Source organism: Pterocles gutturalis, unplaced genomic scaffold (assembly GCF_000699245.1).
Source record: "Pterocles gutturalis isolate BGI_N339 unplaced genomic scaffold, ASM69924v1 scaffold23864, whole genome shotgun sequence".
Lineage (NCBI taxonomy): Eukaryota > Metazoa > Chordata > Aves > Pterocliformes > Pteroclidae > Pterocles > Pterocles gutturalis.
Genome location: NW_010131287.1, coordinates 1 through 20,124, shown reverse-complemented (window position 1 = coordinate 20,124; position 20,124 = coordinate 1). Strand labels below are relative to the sequence as shown.

The 20,124-nt window shown below is 52.8% G+C and overlaps 1 protein-coding gene across 1 annotated transcript; it reads right to left on the bottom strand.

Annotated features, from left to right (window-relative positions):
- Positions 1–227: 227 nt before the first annotated feature.
- Positions 228–19,638, bottom strand: TRAIP (TRAF interacting protein; the record flags this gene model as incomplete). Its single annotated transcript, XM_010080573.1, has 15 exons — positions 228–359; positions 1,733–1,783; positions 2,344–2,469; positions 3,023–3,071; positions 3,272–3,427; positions 4,114–4,202; positions 4,434–4,523; positions 6,037–6,124; positions 7,063–7,176; positions 7,788–7,882; positions 10,589–10,716; positions 14,024–14,063; positions 18,153–18,236; positions 19,470–19,527; positions 19,605–19,638. Coding segments are annotated over 15 exons (1,334 nt in total), but the record flags the coding sequence as incomplete, so codon positions are not given.
- Between the last annotated feature and the right edge of the window lie 486 nt (positions 19,639–20,124).

The following is a 20,124-nucleotide window of genomic DNA, read 5'->3' as shown; positions in this document are numbered from 1 at the left end:
AATGAGGGGGGAAAACCAGTCCAAGCAATAGCCAGGGGGACTTGGTCTCCTGGAGCTTGCTGCAAACCCAGGATTGTCCCCAGGGCAGCCCGTCTCACCCCAGGGCAGCACCGGTACTTGGCAGACAGCCCTGCGCAGAGGTTCCACGTTGCTCCATGCCAGGCCCTGGGTGATCGCGTTCTGCCCTGCGGCCACCCTGCCCAGTTGCTCCCCGGGAAGGCAGGGGCTCACTGCAGGAAACTGTCCAGTCTGGCTTGGCTGCTGCTGGAGGAAGAAGCAGAGGGAGCCGCAGACACAGACCTGGAGACATTCTTCTTCTTGCTCCTCACTGCTAACGGACGGATTTCCGCCAGGTTTGTCTGAAGGTAAAAGCGTCAAGGAAAGTACAGACTGATGTCCTGGGACTCAAGTGATCCGATACCTGCTGCACCCCAGCCTGAACTGCAGACCTGGGACCTGGCCATACATTTGCACCCACAGAAAAAGTCCCTGAAAGACAGGCTGGGCTTTGCCCCTACTCCCAGCAGCAGAGCTCAGGCATGCTCCTGTCCCATGAGTCAAGGAATGCTGCTCACTTCTGTGCTACCCCCGGCACACAAAACAGTGTTCAAGCACATCCATCAGAGCTTTGATATCCATCCTGCGTGTCAGAGCCAGGAGACTGTGCAGGGAAAGGCACAGCAGGCACAGCCCGCAGCCTCCCAGAGCTGGGCAACCCCAAGAGAGAAGCCCGTAGAGCAGCAAGTCCCTCTGAACCCACATGCCATTCAGACACCCAAGTGGTACAAACAAAACCTGCAGCACTGAAAGGCAGGTGCAGGCCGTGCTAGCAGAACCGCAGGGTGACACAAACCAGCACAACTGCAGCACTCGGGCTTAGCAAAAGGAGCTGCTCCTCCATCAGCCGTGTGTGTGAGGCAGCACGGGGGCACCTTCACCTCAGGCCAGCAGCACGGGCACTGCTGGCTCCAGAGATCTGCTCAAGCATCTCCTTGCTGTTGGGCACCTCCACCCTGCCACAGCAAGGCCACAGGAACAGCAGCACAAGGCTTCCCAGCAGGTTACACCTTCTGGCTGATAGCTGCTTCTCTGCTTCAGCCTCCTGGTTTTCTACAAGAGCTAAAAAACCTCTGAAAACCAGCACCAGGAGCTCCAGTGGTGTCAGAGCTGTAGATGCAGCACACACCCCTGTGAAAGCACTACCTGGGGAGGGCAGGCAAGGGACAGCCTCCTCTGCAGGGGAGGGGACACTGCTCCTGCATGCGGAGTGGGGGGTCAGAGGAGCTCCCCACTTGTGGGGTGAGCTCAGCCCAGCCACTCCTCGCTTGCTGCAGGGCTGCCTAGCAGGACAGGCACAGCAGAGCAGCAGTGTCCTGCAGGAACGAAGGCTTAGGCTGCACGGGCTGGCAGCGACACAGCCAGAAAGGGGCTGCACTGCTGCTCAGAGAGCCCAAGGGCACAGGCAGCCCCTGCAAATTGCACTGATTTCTAGCTGATACGCTGCTCTGGGTGACCCACCACTGATAACGCTCTCAGTGAGTTCAGGTTCTTGATGCCTTTGCTAAGCTCAGACTTGTTCAGAGTCAGACAGAGAGAAATCTGATGGTTCCTTCAGGATCCCAGCCCATTTGTGGTTGATGAGGGGGCAGGACTCCCCAGGATGGCTGAGACAGAAGAGGAGGAACAGAGGTGAGGTCCCCACTACTGCCATGCGAGCTGCAGGAAAGGATACAGGCTGGATGAACTTTGTTCTGCCTCCCAAGCCATTGTACCCCACCCTCACCTAGGAGAGAGAGAGAGAGAGAGAGAGAGAGAAATGAGCCTGGAGCAGCAGCACCAGAGCCTTGGCTGCCTCTCCTCATGTGGGTGATGGGGAAGGGGGAGCCTGGCAGGCCACAGGTTCTGAGGAGGGGTTACAAGCACCAGGAAACACTCACTACTGCTAAGCCCTGACCTTTGGAAAAAGGCAGACCCAAGGGTATTAGTAAAGTTTGGGTATCTTGGGCACTTTCTTAAGTAAGTTGAGCCTTCCAAGCAGTGGGAAGGCTTAGGAGTTTGTCACTGGGATGGAGGAATATGAGGAAAAGACCCAAAGCTCCAAGAAGGTGGAGGAATGGGACATGGAGGTCTATTTAACCTACTGCCATGAAGGGAATGAGCATCTGTCATCCCTGGAGCTCTGCAGGACTGGGAAATAGCCAGGTTGTCCTCCAAGATTTATTTTCTGCACACCCTACGTGGCAAGATAAAAGCCTCATTGGCTTCCTCCTGCAGGGTCACTTCAGGACAGAGGCGTGCAGTGCCAGCCCTCGACAAGCTCACCAACCAGACAGTCATACTCACAGTGCCCACGTTCTTGTGGGGACCCAGCAAGCTCCCCGAAGATGGCTTCTTGGAGAGGACAGAGTTTCTGATGAAAGCTGGCAAGAGTCCTTTAAGAGCATCATCCTCCAGATCATCTGCCCAGTTCTGTCCCACAAAATGATGAGAAAAGCCCTTTAACCAGCATGACCTGCTGAATTTAGTCCACACACAGAGAGCACTAATAACACAGACAGCTATTTGGGGTAATAATCACTGCCATACCATCACTGCCATACCACACGTCAGGCCAAAGAACAGCAGCTTCAAACCTCCCACTGGGGCTCACGTGGAGCAGTGCCTCAGAGGCAGGACACTGCACCCAGCCAGGCTGGGAACACAGCTCCCTTGGCCCCCCACAGTCCTTTGTAGTCAGCCCCACGATGTGTTTGCCAAGCACATCTGAGGCAGGATAATCAGCAAACAGCACGTGAGTCCCCATCCTCCCTCTCCTGCCCAGCTCCGGGATGCCCGAGGCAGCAATACAGTGTTTCTAGGAGACTGTCAAGCAAAGCACTTTGAAGCATGTACTGTGGTTCTATAGATGGGCCAGTCAACAGTCACAGCATCTCCTACATGGAGAAAATGGGTCCTTTATCCCAGGCTTATTAAGAGCAGAATCAAAGAAGTGATACAGAAAAATCAAGATTAGTCCTTTTACCTCCACTGTTTCCTTCAGAACTTTCTTCGCCAGATTTACCACGGGAGGCCTGTAAGAACCCCAAGGAACAAATCAGCAGAGATTTATTGTTCAAGTGCAGCTGGCAAGGACAGACAAGGCCAAGCGAATGACGACAAAACTTGCAGCACAACATCAGACAGCTGGAGAGCTATCTGATCTCACGCAGCAACTTCCAAAGCAGCACGACTTTGATCTCCTTTAGAAGCAGAAGGAGGAGGGAAAACTCACGGCTTTTTATCCAGCTTCTGCCTTTTTGCAGGGTTGGAGAGGGATCTGCAGGGTTGATGCTCGGGGGTGTCCACATCAAAAGCAGCATCTAGGTTGATCTCATCGCTGTGGGCCGGGCGGTGGAGCTTCGGGTGCTGCAGTTCCACAGGAGCAGGGCTGCAAGGCCATGCAAAGTGTCAGCCATCGGGACGTCACCGCCTGCCATCCAGCAGACGAGAGGAAGACAGAGCTGCACACTATGTGATTAAGACGTAAGGCAGCAGTGGGACCATGATCAGAGCCCCTTTCTGCGTACAAATTACAGAAAGGACAATCCAAATCCCAGTTGATAGTCAATGTCCCAAACTACTATTCACCCTCGAATGGCCTGTGCTATAACAGCAGCACAATGCTGCTCTGTGTCCACAACCCACCTTGCTGCACTGGGGTAACAGCACAGGCTCCTCCAAAGAAAGGGCTTGATAAAAATGTAAAATATGCCATTTTTCAGGCTAAGTTCCTCTGCCTGGCAATGATCTCCAGTCCCCATACACCAGGGCACACTCACTGGAAGGCCGACTCTGAGGCACGCAGAACAGCTTCAGGGGTATTTCCCTGGCAGGACATAGTGGCAGAGAGAACCAAACCCTCCAAAACACACACTTATTCCAGGTAAACTAACCACTGTCTTGTCAGCAAGAAGGAAAAAACCAAAATAGGATACAAGGAGTAAGATAACTGCGCTAGTGCAATACCTGCCAGACTAGCACATCTCTGCCTCCCCAGCTAGTTAAACTGTCAGCTCTTACTTTGGACCTGCCACCTCCATCCTTAGCCTGTGTCTGAGGATGCGCTTCACTAACCTTTCAAGGACTAGTCGACTGAGTGTCTCTCTGGTTACAGATGGGACTTTCAGAGTATCCTGCAGGATGTCTATCTTCTTCTTCAAACTCTGGAGGGAAAGGGGAAAGCAGACAGCATGATAAGGAAAGATTAAGTAGCAGATACTTTTCCCCCTTTCCGTAAATCAGCATCAAGTGGAGCTCACAGGTGGGGCAGATGAGAGAGGTAGGGTGGGCTGGGTAACCTAGCTGCTGAGCAAGAGCCAGCATAACTCCTGTCTTTGCAGCTGCAGGCCATGGCCAGCTGCCAGTTACTGCAGACAGAGGAATTATATTCTCACCAAGATCTCCTTGTCCGCATTCTTCAGATCCTTCTGGGTGCTTTTTAACTCCTCCTCTGTCTTCTCCAACTCCGACACGGTTTTCTGCAGCTGCAGAAGAAACACCCCCAAACAGCAGAGTGCTGGTTACAACCCGTAGGTACGGGAGGCTGCAGATCCCCCACAAGAGCAGTATGTTCTGCAGCACATGCTACTTTCCTCTGTTCCAGGGCTCAGTTTTCCTGTGGGAGTCTGACCAATCTCTCCTGTATCAGAGCAATGCAATGCCTGCCCATTTCCTCCAGCTGCCTGCAGAGGGATCTCCAGGGCTGCTTGCCCAGCACAAACCTTCCTACAGCATTTCCCCAGCATTTATACCTGATGGTGACAGCTTTTTCCTGCTTTAACGCTTGGTGGCTGCATTCTGAATTCCTGCGGGACTTTGGACACACCAGAGGACAGGAATTACAACCCACAGGCTGGAGGATGGTTGTGCATCAGCAGCGCTGGCACACGGACAAGCCTGATTCAACAGGGAAGCATGCCAGGAGCAGGGGTCGAGAAGCAGACTGCCACCACATCAGAGACTTCTGCAGGTCCAGGACTCTGGGCCAGCCCACGAAGCATTGGTACAGTCAGCTCTCCATCAGCCCAGCCTGGAGCCCTGAGAGCACTGACTCGCATCCTTCCTGACCAAAGCCGGGGATTGCAGTTTGGCACTGGCTCAGCCAGAAGCAGGCTGATTCCAGCAGCAGCACCTTTTGTAGGGGGTTAAATTGCTTGGGGAGCAGCACAGCAATCCGAGAACCTTCCTCTCCATTTGAGGGCACAACAACGGCTACGACTGGTAACAAAAATAGGCCAAATCCACCCACAGTCTCCCACTTTGTGAGCCTGGAAGCGGGCATGCCCCCAGGAACACCTGCATGCTGGAGAGCAAGGCTACACACACACTCTTCTCACAGGGACTTGTACCAGAACGGCCAGAAAGTGATTCCAGCCAGGCCTGGAGCAGGGGGAGCACAGCCACACAGGCATGTCAGCAGCTCCAAGCTCTGCACCAGGTCAGGACCAGCCACCTGTGTGTCCTCCCCACACCTCGGGGACCTCTCCTGCCTGGGCCCAGTTCAGTCGGCTGAAGGCACAAGGCTGGGTGTGACTGCAGTTGTGCCAAGGCAGGGCTAAGCCCTGCTCAACCGCTGCTAGCTCCAAACCCCTTCCCACCTTTCCTCAGGCCCAATTCTGTATCAGTGCGGGGCTGGCAGCTGAGCTAGCTCCTGCTGGGCAGTGTGGCAGGATGAAGGCAGTGCTGCTTCCAGAGCCCAGCAGAAGCAACGGAGCACCTGCGTGCTACTGCCTTCCAGCCCAGGCTCCCGGCCAAACCACGGCTGGCTCTGAACACGTTGCCTGGGCAGTGTCCCTGGAGACTGCACTCCTGACAACTGCCCATGAGCTGCTAACTCACCGCAGCATCGTGCCCTGACCCAGAAACCCCAGCCTGGCACTTCCACACCACCCCTACCACTCGAGTAGTGCTCAGCATGGGTGGGAGTCACTGCAGAGGGCTTGGGGGACAGTTATCGACAGGGATCTACAGACCAGATGTCATCCTGGCTTCCTTTACCTTGCTATTGAGAGAAAACAGCTCCTTCTTTAGCTTCTCTGTCATCTCACTAGAGATCTTCCGAGCCTCCTTCAAGTTTTCATATTCCCTGCAAAGAGACAAGAAGAGTCATGCTGTTTGCAAGAGGATTGAGTTACCACCTTTCAGAGACAAGCCAAGACCCTTTAATTAAAGTTCTGCAACTGCAGAGCCACCAGAGAAAACCCAGGAGATGCAAAGCCCTTCAGGGAACAGAGTTGGGTGTACCAACACTGACCAACAGTGTGTCAAACATACTGCTACACCACGGTGGAGAAAAAAAGCTGCATGGGACACCATGCCCGAGAACAGGGCATGAACAGAATCCACCAGCAAAATGGAAACCGGATCCAGAGACATTTCAGTTGTCGATGGAAAAGACAGACAAGAGAAGCCTCCGCGCTGGCAGCAAACAGAGGACTTTGCTTTAGGCGACTTTTCAGAGAGTTCACACTATTGGTGAGGCACATTCATTCCCAATTACACCACAGGGACACTTGCCTCATTACAGCTTTGTATCACAGCTGCAATTATTCAGCTGCCATCAGAACAGACCTAAAGAAGCTGTGGTTTTGCCCAGCAGGACCAGATGGATTTCCAGGTAGGAGAGGGCAGCACTGCAGACTCGCCTTGCTGGAGAGCACTCGAGGCCACAGCTGCACAGTGCAAGGCAGCTGAGGGTACAACCCGGAGCCCCTCATCCACTCATTTTTCCCCAGGCATGAGAGGAGAACGAACGGAACAATAAGCATCACCTCACAGGTGCACTGACAACTCTGGAGACAGTTCCCATGGTGACACGCGTGACACTACAGTGACAATAGGAACAGTTCAGTGTGACGGGCTCCAATCTAGGTCCCCAGGATCTGTCAGTCAAAACCCAGTGGAGGCCCAAACAGGCAGTGATAGCCCCGCAGAGCCTGTGTGCCTGCCAGCACTGGGCAGAAGGTTCTCCCTGGGCACACGCAGGACAGCATGAACTGGCTGTGCCGAGGCTGCAGCACCTACTTTTTCAGCGAGACGCAGTAGATCGCAAGCTGTTCCACTGCTGCCTGCCCCACTCCCATCTCTCTGATCATCTCCTCCACTTCAGGGCGCTGGCTCTGAAGCAACAGCTCAATCCTGCACAAAAAAATAAAAGTACCCTCAGCTCGTGAGTCACCAGCAGAGCTGGGGAAGAGACCGGAGCCCTGCTTCCCCCCGAGGAGCTGGTGCAAGCTAAGCTCCTGCTGTGCAGGCACTCTGGATGTCGCGGGGGAAGAGACACGACTGCCCCACCACCAGCAGGGCTTTTTGCTAGGGAACAGTAGCACTATATGGACAGTCTAGAGGAGGGGCAGCTGCACACACACACGCTGCACATAGGGCCAACATCCTGGCTCTTGGCCCCTATAGCCCTGAGGCTGACTGCTCCTGGGCTGGGATTTTGCCCCAGAGCCCCCTGATAAGAGGAATGGAACAGCACATTGCCACGCTCAGAGCCCTAGAGATGCAGCCAGGCTGCACGCAGTACCACGGCTTGCTGCTGTTTGGGGAGGGCAGCTGTCGGGGCAAGAGCACGGACAGGCAAGGGCCCCCCTGCTAATGCAGCAGTTCCCACCTTACGGGGTAAGCTGACCCGGCATGTGGAGGTGGATGTTGTGGCAGGCACAGCAGGACCTCTGCCTCCCTCTCTGAGAAGGGGAGAGGCACGCAGCCCAGCCCGCGAGGCCCAGGATCGCCCCAAATCTCACCGCTCCATGGTTCTCAGCTTGTTTCGCAGGCGGCGGGCCTCCTCCTTTGAACTTCTGTTATCCTCCTGCTGCTGCTCCAGGAATTTCATCTGCTTCTGCAGAGAAGCAAGCACATGCAGACCGTTAGGAAGGCTCCAGAGATTGTTAGAGAAACATCCTGGCTTATGCGCACTGCGGGCAGCTGGGAGCACACATTGGCTCTTAATGCTATCAGCACCTCAGCAGCCCAGGCTTACGGAGAGTTTCACTCCCTCCCCGCTGCACCCCTCGCTCTGCTCTTTGCAAGCGCAGCATGGTCTCAGCGCTAATTGCAAGACAAGTCTGGCGCTGAAACTGCATCGCAGCCTCCTTTCTGCTGCGCAGTGCCCTGTGCATGGCGACAATTTGTTTTTCAAGAGCAAGAAGGGTCCACAGCCCGCAAACCTCGCTATTGCTTCCTCCTCCATGCACAGCCGATCCCTTTGCTTTACCCTCCCAATTCTCCTTGCCGTTAGCTGCTTGGAGCATAAATCGGAATGATTTAATAAATCAAAAGGGTGGGTCTCTTCTGAGAGGCTTCAGCCAAACCAGACACCCACCCGGGCACTTCTCTCACCTGCCTGGAGGGGCTGCAAGCCTGCAGCAGCCATCGCCTTCCCAGGCTCTCCAGCAGCAGGCAGCAGCAGTAACGGCAAACCTCAGCTGAGCTGAAAAAGCACAGCTCTGCGGTGTGGCGGGGGAGAGGGGAAAGCTGGCCTGAATTAGATCTGTGTTGTCTAGGTTTGTGTGTGCCTGGGTACCTCACACAGCACCTTCAAAAGGCTCTGGGACTGGTTTCAGCACAGTGCTGACTCCAGGGAGCGGCCTGGCCAAAGACCATCACCTCATAAAGCTCCCTTCTGTGCACAAATTGAAGGATTTTATCCGCTTCCTGCCACAGAAACCAAACAGCTGTCTGTGAAGCTGCTGGGACTTCGCAGAGGGACAGCGTGGCAGGCTCACGTGTTGCTCTTGCTTAAGCAGAGCCCTTCTTTGGCTCTTCCTGACCAGAGCTCTCTACGCGTCAGATCCCCAGAGCAGGGGTTTGTGCCAGGCTGGAGCAGAGCCCCTGCCCTCAGACCGCCTGAAATGGCAGCAAACTCTCACGCAAAGGTTAAGCAGCAGACGGCAGGGCTAGCAGAAGACAGGAAGGGCTCGCAGCCTGTGGGCTTGACCTGCGTCACAGCTAGTTAAGCCTGTATTTTCACTGCAGAAGTTTAGTGCTTTAATCTTTAATGATGCAGTATAAGACAGCACTTGGCTTTCAGCTGGAAAACCCTGTACACCACAGAAAAGATACCTCCAGGTCCCTATTCCTTCTGCCCTGCCCAGCTTTCATTAAAAGGACTTAAGCACACACAAAGGGTTTTGCAACAGGCAAGATAACCACAGAGCCTCCTCCTGAGGTGCCAAGGCAGGAAAGCCAAGCACAGAGATGTTGAGTTGAACAGCAAGCACCAGCTTCCACTGTCATAATTGTTTCTGCAGGAGTAGGGAGCACCAGAAGTATCCTGCCAATGGTACACCTGGAATCCCAGGAGCATCTCTGGCATGGTACAGACCCCGGCTGCATTTACACCCAAGTAGACTGGAAATAATCCCATGGTCAGGCAAAAAAAGTTGTGCTGGCTCACAGCAAGGCCTGTCTGGCATTAATTCCTTACGACGTCTCTCCTCCTGCCCTATGACAGCACCCCATGGCTAGTGTCAGGCAGACCTCCCAGACTGGTTCCTCTCAGGAAGAGCCCAGCTGCGGGTGGCACACAGCAAGACAACCCCACGGCCCCAGTGCATGCACTCCCTGGGCCAAGGAAGAGTTTAGGCCGTTGGGTCAGACCTGTAGTCCAAGGAGCAGATATCTTGGGCAGTGCAGATGACCCCTACGCTGCCTTCCAGCCTCCAGCTTACAACCCCTTCTTCTTGTGACAGGCACGTCACCGTCACACAGTGGGGGCTGTCCAGCCCAGCCCACCACCCAAGGCAGAGCCGCTCCGCTCGCTACAAGACATCCCAACAAAGCTCTCACCCTCTTCCACTCACTGTTTATGCACAGTACATGACTGCACGCTGAGTCACTGCACGCTGAAACACAACAGGAATATTTGATCCCTGGACTTCAGACATCACTAACCTAACCGAAGGAAAGCCCTGGCAACAGAACAGAGGCAGGAGAGTTAGCTGGATCAAATCCCACTCAGATGAAGCTTGCAACTCCCCCTCCATATATTTCAGTTTGATTTCTCCTCCAATCAAACTAAGAAACTAATTTTCCTTGAATCCCGCCTGGCCTAAACCCATTTCAGAAGAACATTCTACCGCAGGGAGCCAGCGTGTCGGCAATGGGGCGCTGGGGCCAGCTCGCACTCTCGGTTTATGCTGCTACCTTTATCATCAGTGCTGCCACTTCATTAGCACAGCTCAGCCAGCATCCCCCAGGCTGGGCTGGCGTCTCTCCCCCACTCTGGCCACCTCTGCCTTAACCACGCAGAGTACACAAGCCACGGGCCTGGCTTTTCTGCCTCTGAATCACCCCCAGGTGGAGTGTGCTCAGGACCTCAAGAGCAAGATGCCACTTGCTTCAAATTCATAAAACCAAAGTGAAAACCCAGCTACATTGCCCTTCTGGTATTCAGAGATTGAGGATACAGGAGTCTCAAACCACCAAATACAAAATCCCAGCAGCACAATGTCTTTATTAGCAGGGCCTGCAGAGATCTTCAACAAAGCTAACACCAACTGGGCAACAATTAGCGCTGAAATCCTGCCAGGGGCGGGAAAGGTACCTTGAGAGAGGAGCACAGCATCTCTGTCTCTCCCAGCACCTTCTGGAGCGACTCTATTGTGGCATTGCGCACATCCAGAGTGTCCCTCAGCCCATCCACAACAGCCTGGCACTCCCGCTTTTCTTTCTCTGCAAAAGAAAAAAAGAAAAAGGCCATGGCCCAGTAACCCAGACTTGAGCTGCCCACAGGAGCAGCAGCCCAACAAACAGACACAGCTGGCAGTCTCAGGCTCCAGGCTGCCAGGAGTTGGCCATTTCTGCAGAGAGACATTTCACAGAATCACAGAATGGTTTGGGTTGGAAGGGACCTCAAAGACCATCCAGTTCCACCCCCCTGCCATGGGCAGGGACACCTCCCACCAGCCCAGGTTGCTCAAAGCCTCATCCAGCCTGGCCTTGAACCCCTCCCAGGGATGGGGCATCCAGAGCTTCTCTGGACAACCTGGGCCACTGCCTCACCACCTGCACAGGAAAACATTTCTTCCTAATATCTGACCTAAATCTTCCCTCTTTCAGTTTAAAACTGTTAACCTTGACCTGCTGGTCACGCTTCTTCTGATAGAGCCCAGGACAGTTGGCTTTCTAGGCTGCAACCACACATGGCCAGCTCACGTTCAGCTTCTCATCTACCAACACCCCCACGTCCTTCTCCTCAGGGCTGCTCTCTATCCATTCTCCACCCAGCCTGTGTCTGTGCTTGGGATTGCCCCAACCCACGTGCAGGACCTTGCACTTGGCCTTGTTGAACTCCATGAGGTTTGCACAGTCCCACCTCTCCAGCCTGTCCAGGTCCCTCTGGATGGCATCCCTTCCCTCTAGCACGTCGACCGCACCACACAGCTTGGCGTTGTCAGGAAACTTGCTGAGAGTGCACTTAATCCCACCATCCATGTTGCTGCCAAAGATGTTAAACAACACTAGTCCCAATATCAACCCCTGCGGAACACCACTCATCACCAGTCCCCAAGTGCTGTCTGCACCAGGGTCTGCACTGAGCAATTGCTTCTCTCTGTGCCAGCAGGATTCTTCACTAAAGATAACAAGTTCCTTTTAATAGCTTTCCAGTACCAGCCCTGCTAGCATTAAGCTGATGCATCTTAACTCTTGCATGCTCTCAAAGCCAGGCTTGCAAAAGGAAAACATTTCAAGTCACACTGAGCTGTGACAGAGCTGGAAAGCAGAGCCCCCAGCCCATCCTCTCAACACGGAGCCTTACATGTGGGGAAGCCCTTCGGGGGCCATCAGGCAGCTGCGTACAGCGATCCACCACCACGCTGCTGCATCACCACGCTGCTGCACCTACCCTCACCACGGCACCTATGTTGAAGGGCAAGAGGCAGCAAAGCAAGAGCTCCAGTAAAGCCTGGGGACTTCACAGGACATGCAACAGCATAAGTAGATTCTCCAGAGCGCCCACTTTTTGCAGGTCATGAAACCTTTGAGACCTGCTCGCCCTCCCCACGCAAGCAATCCAGGAACAACACATGCCTCTGACCACCAGGGAGGTGGTGGAAACCAACAGCAGATTTCAATTTGTTTTGTGGAGACAAGGGAAGAACAGCTCACAAAGCAACAACCATCACCAGGAGCTGACAGACTTAAGCAGGGAACAGCCAGCATTACTGGAAAGCTCGAAGCAGTTGGGCAGCGAGGGAAAGCAGCAAGCCTAACCCTGCTGAGAGCAGGGTAAAGTCTCCAGCTCACCATCTTCTGGCTTTGCTAGAATTGTGCATGGCTCCAGCCTGATGGTAGTGGAGAGCTAGTCAATGCCTTTCCAAAAAGCTGTTTCTCCTTGCAAGCAATCCAGTTTCAAACTGTGCCACCGTTTCCCACAGAAGCATGACCTGCAGTGCAGCTTCACCGCTTGATCAGACAGTAAAGGAGCCACACGGGACTGGGGAAGAACAGAAGAACATATCCCAGCAGCAGCACGCAGGTGGCTAGGGACACGCAGATTTCTTTCCGAGTAGAGCATTTTTTCTCCATTGATCTGAATAACCTTTCCTCACCAGAGGCAGCACGGCCTGAAGATGCTCCCCTGCATTTGCAGGGACTTCACATCCCCCAAAAGAGTCAGGGCTTCCCCTCCTCCGTTCCCAGTTGCCCAGAGGCAGATGGCAGGAGTCAAACCTCCCCAGGCTGCAGGAATGAGTTTCCAGCTCATTCAGTGCCTCCCACAGCGCCTGCGGGGTCTGCTGAGAGCTCCGCACCTCCAGAGCCTTTTGCAGCTGATCAGAGACTGGCAATTACACAGCTCCTCTACAGCACGCAGCACAGAGCACCGTCTTCAAGCGAAGAATTTATACACATGAACCACCAGAGAGCAGAGTGCCCACAGCAAAGGAAGCAGGAGGTAGGAAGGAGCTTCTCGTTTCCAATACGAGCAGAGAATGGGACAGGGAATGTCAAATCCAACCTCTACTCACCAGAAGCCGAGAAGATGAGCAGGCCTTCGAGCAGTTTTTCTTGGATAACATCCTAGCAAGAATCCCAGCCACCTTCCCCAGAAGATCTGGCTCTCTACCAAGTTACTAAACTCAACCAAGCTGGCAAGAGAACAGGCCTCAGAATAGAGACGTGCAGACTGTCCAATTCTGCTCTCAGGCTAGGGACCGAATCCTCAATCTACTGGCTATTCATGTCTGTCTCGTGCACGCAGGGAAAGCAGAGGAAAAACGCCTCTCGGGGCGTGGGTGAGCCCCCAGCATTCTTTAAAGATTTTTTTTTCCCCTTCTGCTAGTGTGTCTTTGGATTTCTGTCACTCAGACTGACATTTTCCTTTCGCTGCTCATGACTCATGTTCTGATGACAGGCTGCCTACAGACGATGCTTAAAACCCATCGACAAGTCTCCAGGGCTTTTGCTTTTCCTGCCTCCCTCAAACATCCTCTAAAATTAAAGATGGGAAAATGGAAACGCACACACTGAACTCCGTCTGCTCTTCACGCAACACATGTGGCACTGCAAGAGCCAAACAAATCCAAAGCCTTCCCACTGCTGCTTTTGGGCACCACTTTTACCCCCTCATCTGTTAGAAGGAACAAGCCTTTGCCACATACAGCTGTGAGCTTCCCAGTGAGCAAATCAAGGGTTTTGCTTTCAGCAAGCCTGCTCCAGCTAGAGCTGTGCTGTACTCTTGTAGCTTGTGATTAGGAAGAGGGGCAAAAAAATTGCATATTTGCCTCTAAACTTGGAGAGAGCTCCCCAGTTACAGCAGAGCTGGGGCAGGCTGCTGACTCCTTCTCTGTCAGCTGTAGGTAGTCTGGCTTTGGAAAAAGCTCTGAAGAAGCTGCTCCAGCAGAACAGTTTGCAGCCTGCAACACGCCCTCAGCTTCACAGAGGGGTTCCTCAGGCCTGGCCAGAGCCCCTAGCACACACAGAGCCCAGGACCCGCCGACTGCAGGCTGCCGATCCCCCACCGGCAGCTGGAACTCACCTTTCATGGACAGCTGAGCCTTCACCTTGTCCAGTTCATTCTGAAACACAACACGGAAACCTTGATTAGGAAACGCCCTGCAGAGGAGCTTCCGCCAGATCTCAAAAGGACCCAGGAGGTTTCCCGGTAAGACATTTGCATGGCCAGGGGCTAAGAAGGGAACCAGCAAGTAACTATCACAGGGAACGCAAAGAGCACCTCCAACTGGCATTCTGCAGGGAGAGAAGATCCCAGTTTTGTCTTAGCCTTGTCAACCTTGTGTTTCTCACACTGTCAGTCATCTTGTTTTAGCTGAATAATTTTGGAAGGCTCTCAGGGAAACACAGGAAATCAGACAGGAGCAATTTTGATACCGTTTTACCTAAACAAGGCAATAAGACGGGGATGTTGCCAGACTAACTGGATTGAGAGTCGCTTTGAACTGAAGTGAACTTCCCTCAGGTGCAAGTGGGAGACAGGAGGGCATGTCCAAATGTCTGCAAAGGTATCCAAGAATACAATCAAAAGGCATCAGCCAGCATTGTGACGGACACTAAAGTCACTGCAGTTGAGGATGCTGATATGAGCTAACAGCTCAGTCAAATGGCCATAAACAGATCCCCAATAAACCAATCCAGACCAAACCGCGGGCGGGTAATGTCTCCTGGGTGCCACAATGGTCTGGGGAAAGTCAAATGTTTTTAACAGCTTCATTAAGGATCAGAAAGAGGAAGCAAATGCCCCGTAGTTTAAATTATAGATAATGAAGTGATATGATGACTTATGAACACTGGCAAATAGCCAAAGGCAATGTAGAGAGGGCACAAAGAGAGGCTATATATAATATATATATTAAAAAAACAGGGCGAGAGAGAAAAATATATACAGGAAAGAGCCAACAGAGGATGGCTTAAAAAGCTGTGTTAGAGAACTGCAGAGGAAAGCACATAACAAGTCAGGCAGGAACTGCAGTGGAATAAAACCACAACAAAATGCCAACACAGTGCTGAAGCAGAGCACACAAATCTGTGCAGCCCGGAACGCTACATGCAAATCTGAGCCGAGAATAGCACTGCCAGTGACCACGGCTCTGACAGGACCAGAGCAAAGCTCTGCTAGCGACTATGAAGGCAGGAAAGAGAATATGGGATGTAAAGCTCGGTAAGCAGAAGGGACTAAATGCAAAGTCTGGCAGAGCTGACTCGGATTTGCCCCCCGGGGGCACAACAGCTGGGGGGCTGACGTGGAATTAACTCTGCTGCAGGAACTATCCTGAAGTTGCTTCCGCAGAGTCCTATTCAGGAACGATTAGCGAACTCACAAGATGTGCTAATTAGCATGATACCAAAGAAATCCCGGGCTCCTGTGGGCAGCTATGTAATGCTACCTCATTCATCAATTTAATCTGAAAGCCCTCATCCTCCACCACTGCTCCTGAAGGCTGCTTCCAGTTTTCACTCCTCTGGCAGCCCGAGTTATAAAACCACATTTTCCCAAGATGAAATGAGTTTATCCTGACCACACACAGACAGCTGTCCTCCCAGGTTTCTACCCTCCTCAGCAGGTTTACAGCAGGAATTTTAGGAATCCTCCCGCTTCCTTTTCACCAAGCCGAACAAGCCGATGTCTCCTAGTCTGCTTTGGAAGAAGGGCTCCCAGCTCCCCAGATCACAAACAACTGGAAGCGTCAGGTTCCAGAGGTGTTACACCCCAAAACTCACACTTTTCCTGCTCTGGGAACAGCCTGAGACTGCTCTCACCACTGAGGACCATCTTTAAGAGCAATACAGGATAAAGCCAGGCTGAGCACCCAGAAAGGCTCAGCCATGTTGCAGCGTTCAGCCCGTGGTCTGCAGCTGCTCGGGGGAACCGCATTCCCTCTGGCGTCGCAGTCGAAACTGATGCCTGGTGGTGGGAAGCAAAAGCAGCCCTACCACTCCTTTGACTGTGGATATTTCAGAGCAGAAGCAAGAGTGAGGAATAGCACCAAAGACAATTATTAGCCAAAAGATAATTTGGAGAATTCTGTGACAACAGGAAGAGGTTTTGGATTATGAGGGAGCTCTTCCAACCACGTATAACTGGGTGCATGACTGGCTCTCAGAAGAGCACCCCAAGCTGGTCTCCCCAAGACAACTCTGCTTTCTAGCACATCACAGCACACTCCCTTGCTCCAGTCCAACCTTTTCATGGCAGCAGCCCCAACGCTCATTTCAGGACATCTGCAGGCTGCACAGATACAGCTCCAGTTGATTGCGGAGACAAGCACCACGCTGTGCCCAGGCTCTTGGAGGGACAGGCAGTGGCTGGGAACAAGCCCTGGATTTGGGGACTTTTTCAGGTGAAATCACTTCTGGCTGAGGATGTCACCAATTCTTTTCTTAGCCTCTAGAGAGTCTGGGGATGGCCCACCATGTCTTTGCTTTGCTGAACTGCTGCCCAGGCCAGAACCAGACACCCCATCGCAGACAGAACTCCAGTACAGACAGACATTAAATCCCACCCATGATGGTCACCCATGCTCCAAGGTGCTCCACATCCTCCAGAAACAAGGCAGCACACAACATGGAACTGGTGACCAACCAGCATCAGCCCAGCAGCAAGCTGAATCGGTGCATGCAGCAGTAAATAACCATGCAAACTAACTACGCTGATCTACACAGAAAATATTTGGTTGTTTCCTGTTCGACAGTGACCTCAGTGCTCTCATCAGGAAAGCCGCACGCTCAGGGCTGGATGTTGCTCTGACGGCCACACAACAAGCTTCTAGGAGCATGATGAGTTGCCATCAAGCCTCTGGTGCAGAAGCAGCTCCACAGTCCTGCCCCAGAGCAAGGGAGCAGTTCCGCAGCACAGCCTGCCTGGAGGGGAAGGATGGGGGAACCCATCTGAGATCCTGGGGTGGGGGTGAGAGGGAACAGAAAGCTTTTCTAGGGCAATTTCCTCCAGCCAACCCATTTCTGAGTCACTCATCTATTTACACTTGTGAGAACAGATCTGAATATATACTAGAGGCAGTGTTTATCTGCACCGAGCCGTTGCTTTGCTTCTAGGGCACACAGCTTCAAGTGCCCAGAGACGCTTTTTCATTTTCTCAGCACACATACTGTGGCCTTCAGTTTCTTTATTAGCAGTCTTTGAGAATGACAGTGCTGCTGACATTATAGTCTGGCTGGCTTTATTTTAAAAACATACGATATACATATAGCATTGTCATGGCAACTGCTAATTATGGTAATTGCTGCACATGCTGATTCTAAACACAAGAGGGTACAAGCATCCCATTACACCAAGGTCAACTGATTACTTTTTTTTTCTTTTTGGAACAGATGACTCCAAGACATAAGGAGCCATGCTTCATCCACACTAAACAGAGGAGGAGAACACAGAACAGCCAATCTGCATTCATCCTTGCTCACCCCCAGCTCTCCGCACCCAAGGGTGGCACTTGGAGAACATCACCCAACACCCCAGCTCCAGCCAGGTTCCCCGCCAAGGACCCAGCCTCGCCACTGCTGGTGCAGCTTCAGGCAGTCCCTTTCCTAATTCATCTTGGGGAACCAAGGCTTTATCACCACCCTGCCCCACTGCCTTACAGTCTGTGCAAACAAACCTACCCGCACAGAAATGCGGAGGTGGCACTTCCTCTAACAGCCCTGTCTTTCCAGAGGGGTGAGCAGGGCTCACACACAGCTGAGCCACAGACACGGCAGCAGTTCATTGCATTTGGGATTTTCCATCTCCTGCCTTTTGGAAAAGATCTGTAGCCTCCTCCCCAAGGCTTTGAGATCCAAAGGAGAAGCAGCAGTTGGATGTTTAAATAAATACTGCTTCAGGAGGCTTCCAGGAAAGGTGACAACCAGAAGGAAGAGCAGTGGAGGAGGCTTCTTGAGTCACCACACGAGATTTGGTCAGGGGGAACTCTAACCCACCACGTGGAGACTTCCTGACCACAGAGCTGAGACTGGGTGAGGACCAAGAGGGAGAAGAGAGACAGGCAGGAGACACTGATGTGTTTAGGTCTGAAACACGAGCATAGCACAGCAAGCACCAGCTCAGGAAGCAGCTATTGTCAGAGGACTGTCAGCCCAGGCAACACTTCTAAGACGCTGAAGCACCACACAATGGAAGAAGGACCCAATCAAATTACCTGCAAGGTCTCTGCATCCGGTGCTGTCTGCTCCTCCAAGGCAACATCAAAAAACAGCTTATTGATGATGTGTCTTTTGCTGACCTAAACACAGGAGACAGAAGAGGTTGATGGGCACAGATGTGGAAACCCAATGGATATGGAAGACAGTCAGCGAGGGAGAAGGCACCGCCTTGTCACAAGGCCACGAAAGGCAAGTCAGATCACATGCTCGACACCATTAGCAACGATGCTCTGCTTTGGCTCATCAGCACATCAGCAGCCCCCCTACTCAGTTTTGAGAGTGCGACTCCAGCCAAGCTCCTGAGCCTCAGCAGAAAGATTCAGGCATTTCTGAATCAAGCGCAGTCTGTTCTCTGGCAGCTAAGGCCCAAGCAGCTGACGCTGAGCTAACATGATGCCAAATCCTAAGACAGAAGTACGTGCTGCTTTCTGCAGGCAGAAGGTGCTGTAATTGAATTTGATAGCTCTCCACACCTCCCCCATGCAGCTACAGCTTTGTGTTTTAAGTATTATATACAGTCATGACACCAGCTAATTGCATAGTTACTGCTACATAAGATGTTATTTCGCGATAACTCCATGGTAACCCAGAGATGTAAGAGGCAGCGAAGAACAGAGGGAATCAACAAGTCAGGGAAGGAACTAAGGGCCAAGACCTTGAGAGGAAGAAAGAAGCATGAACACAGAACAAGCCCAAGCTGCAGCTGGCTAAAAGCCTGCACTGAGTCTGAGGCAACATCGCCTGCAGCCACTACACGCCAAGGCCTACTGCCGGCACCGAGGCTGGTGACACAAGGGACTTCAAAGAAGTTCAGGTTCTGATTAAGGCACTGGATGCCCAAGCCTTGGCTTCCCCACTCAGAAGCAGAGCACATCCTTCCTTCCCTCCCCAGCCTTTGCTTTTCTCAAAGGGCTGAGTGCTGCAGAGGAAGGACTGAGCTATCCCGTCCAGGTGCAGAGGTGAGCAGCAGGGTACTCTAGAAATGCAGCTCTGACGTCCCCATTAACCCCTTTCAGCTCTTTCTATCATTACACCAACACTTACTTGGCCTAAATAAAAGCCGTGAAAAATCTAGAGAGCCTTCCTAGAGAAGTGACGATATGGACAGCGGCAGGGCACCCTTGGACCACCCCTTCTGAGCAGGAGGGTGGCTGAGGGGAGCTCACCCTCTGAGCCTTTGGGGAGAGAAAGTTCTCTCCATTCCACAAACTTCTTCCTTGCATCACCACAGGCCCAGACCACAGCTCCCAGGTGCCCTTTAGCAGAGCATCGTGCCATAGAAATGCAGCGGTGTACAGAGGGGATGGTTTTACCTGGATCCTGCACTGCGGGCAAGTCCGGCTCGGTGCTGTGTCAAACCACTGAGTGAGACTGAAAGGAAAAGAAAACATACAGTAAATCCTTAAAAATCCGTGAGTGCTGCTCCCACGGGCCACCCCCCAACTCACCAGGAGTCCAAAGGATGTGACACCTTTTTACAAACTGAAAACAGAAGGGCAAGCATTTCATTCCAGAGGTGCAGCTAACAGGAACGCCATGTTCCAGCAGGTGCACTCTGCCTTCGCCTCTGAGACAATTCCCAGCTGAATTTAGTGTGCAAGCTTATCTTTACCAGGGCAGAGTTTTTACAGAGCTCAGATCTCCCTGGGAGAGAGTCTTTAAACAACTGTAGCTTCGCAGGAGCGAACGGATCCACACGCAGAGCAGCACAAGAGCTGCTATATCAGGATCTGACAGCTGAAAGATCCCCAGTTTGGTCAGCCCCAAAGGGTGCCACTGACACCGAACACCCACTGGGGGGGGGCCGGGCCGGTCTCTGCTCCGAGCCGATGAATGCAAACCTGTCGGACTTCCCAGGAGAGCTGCTAATGCATTTTGCAACCAAGCCATCACGTCACCCTTCGAAGGTTTATTTTTGGAGCAGGGTAACAATCTGGAGCTGGCAGGTTACCTCTGGAAGCTCTCCCT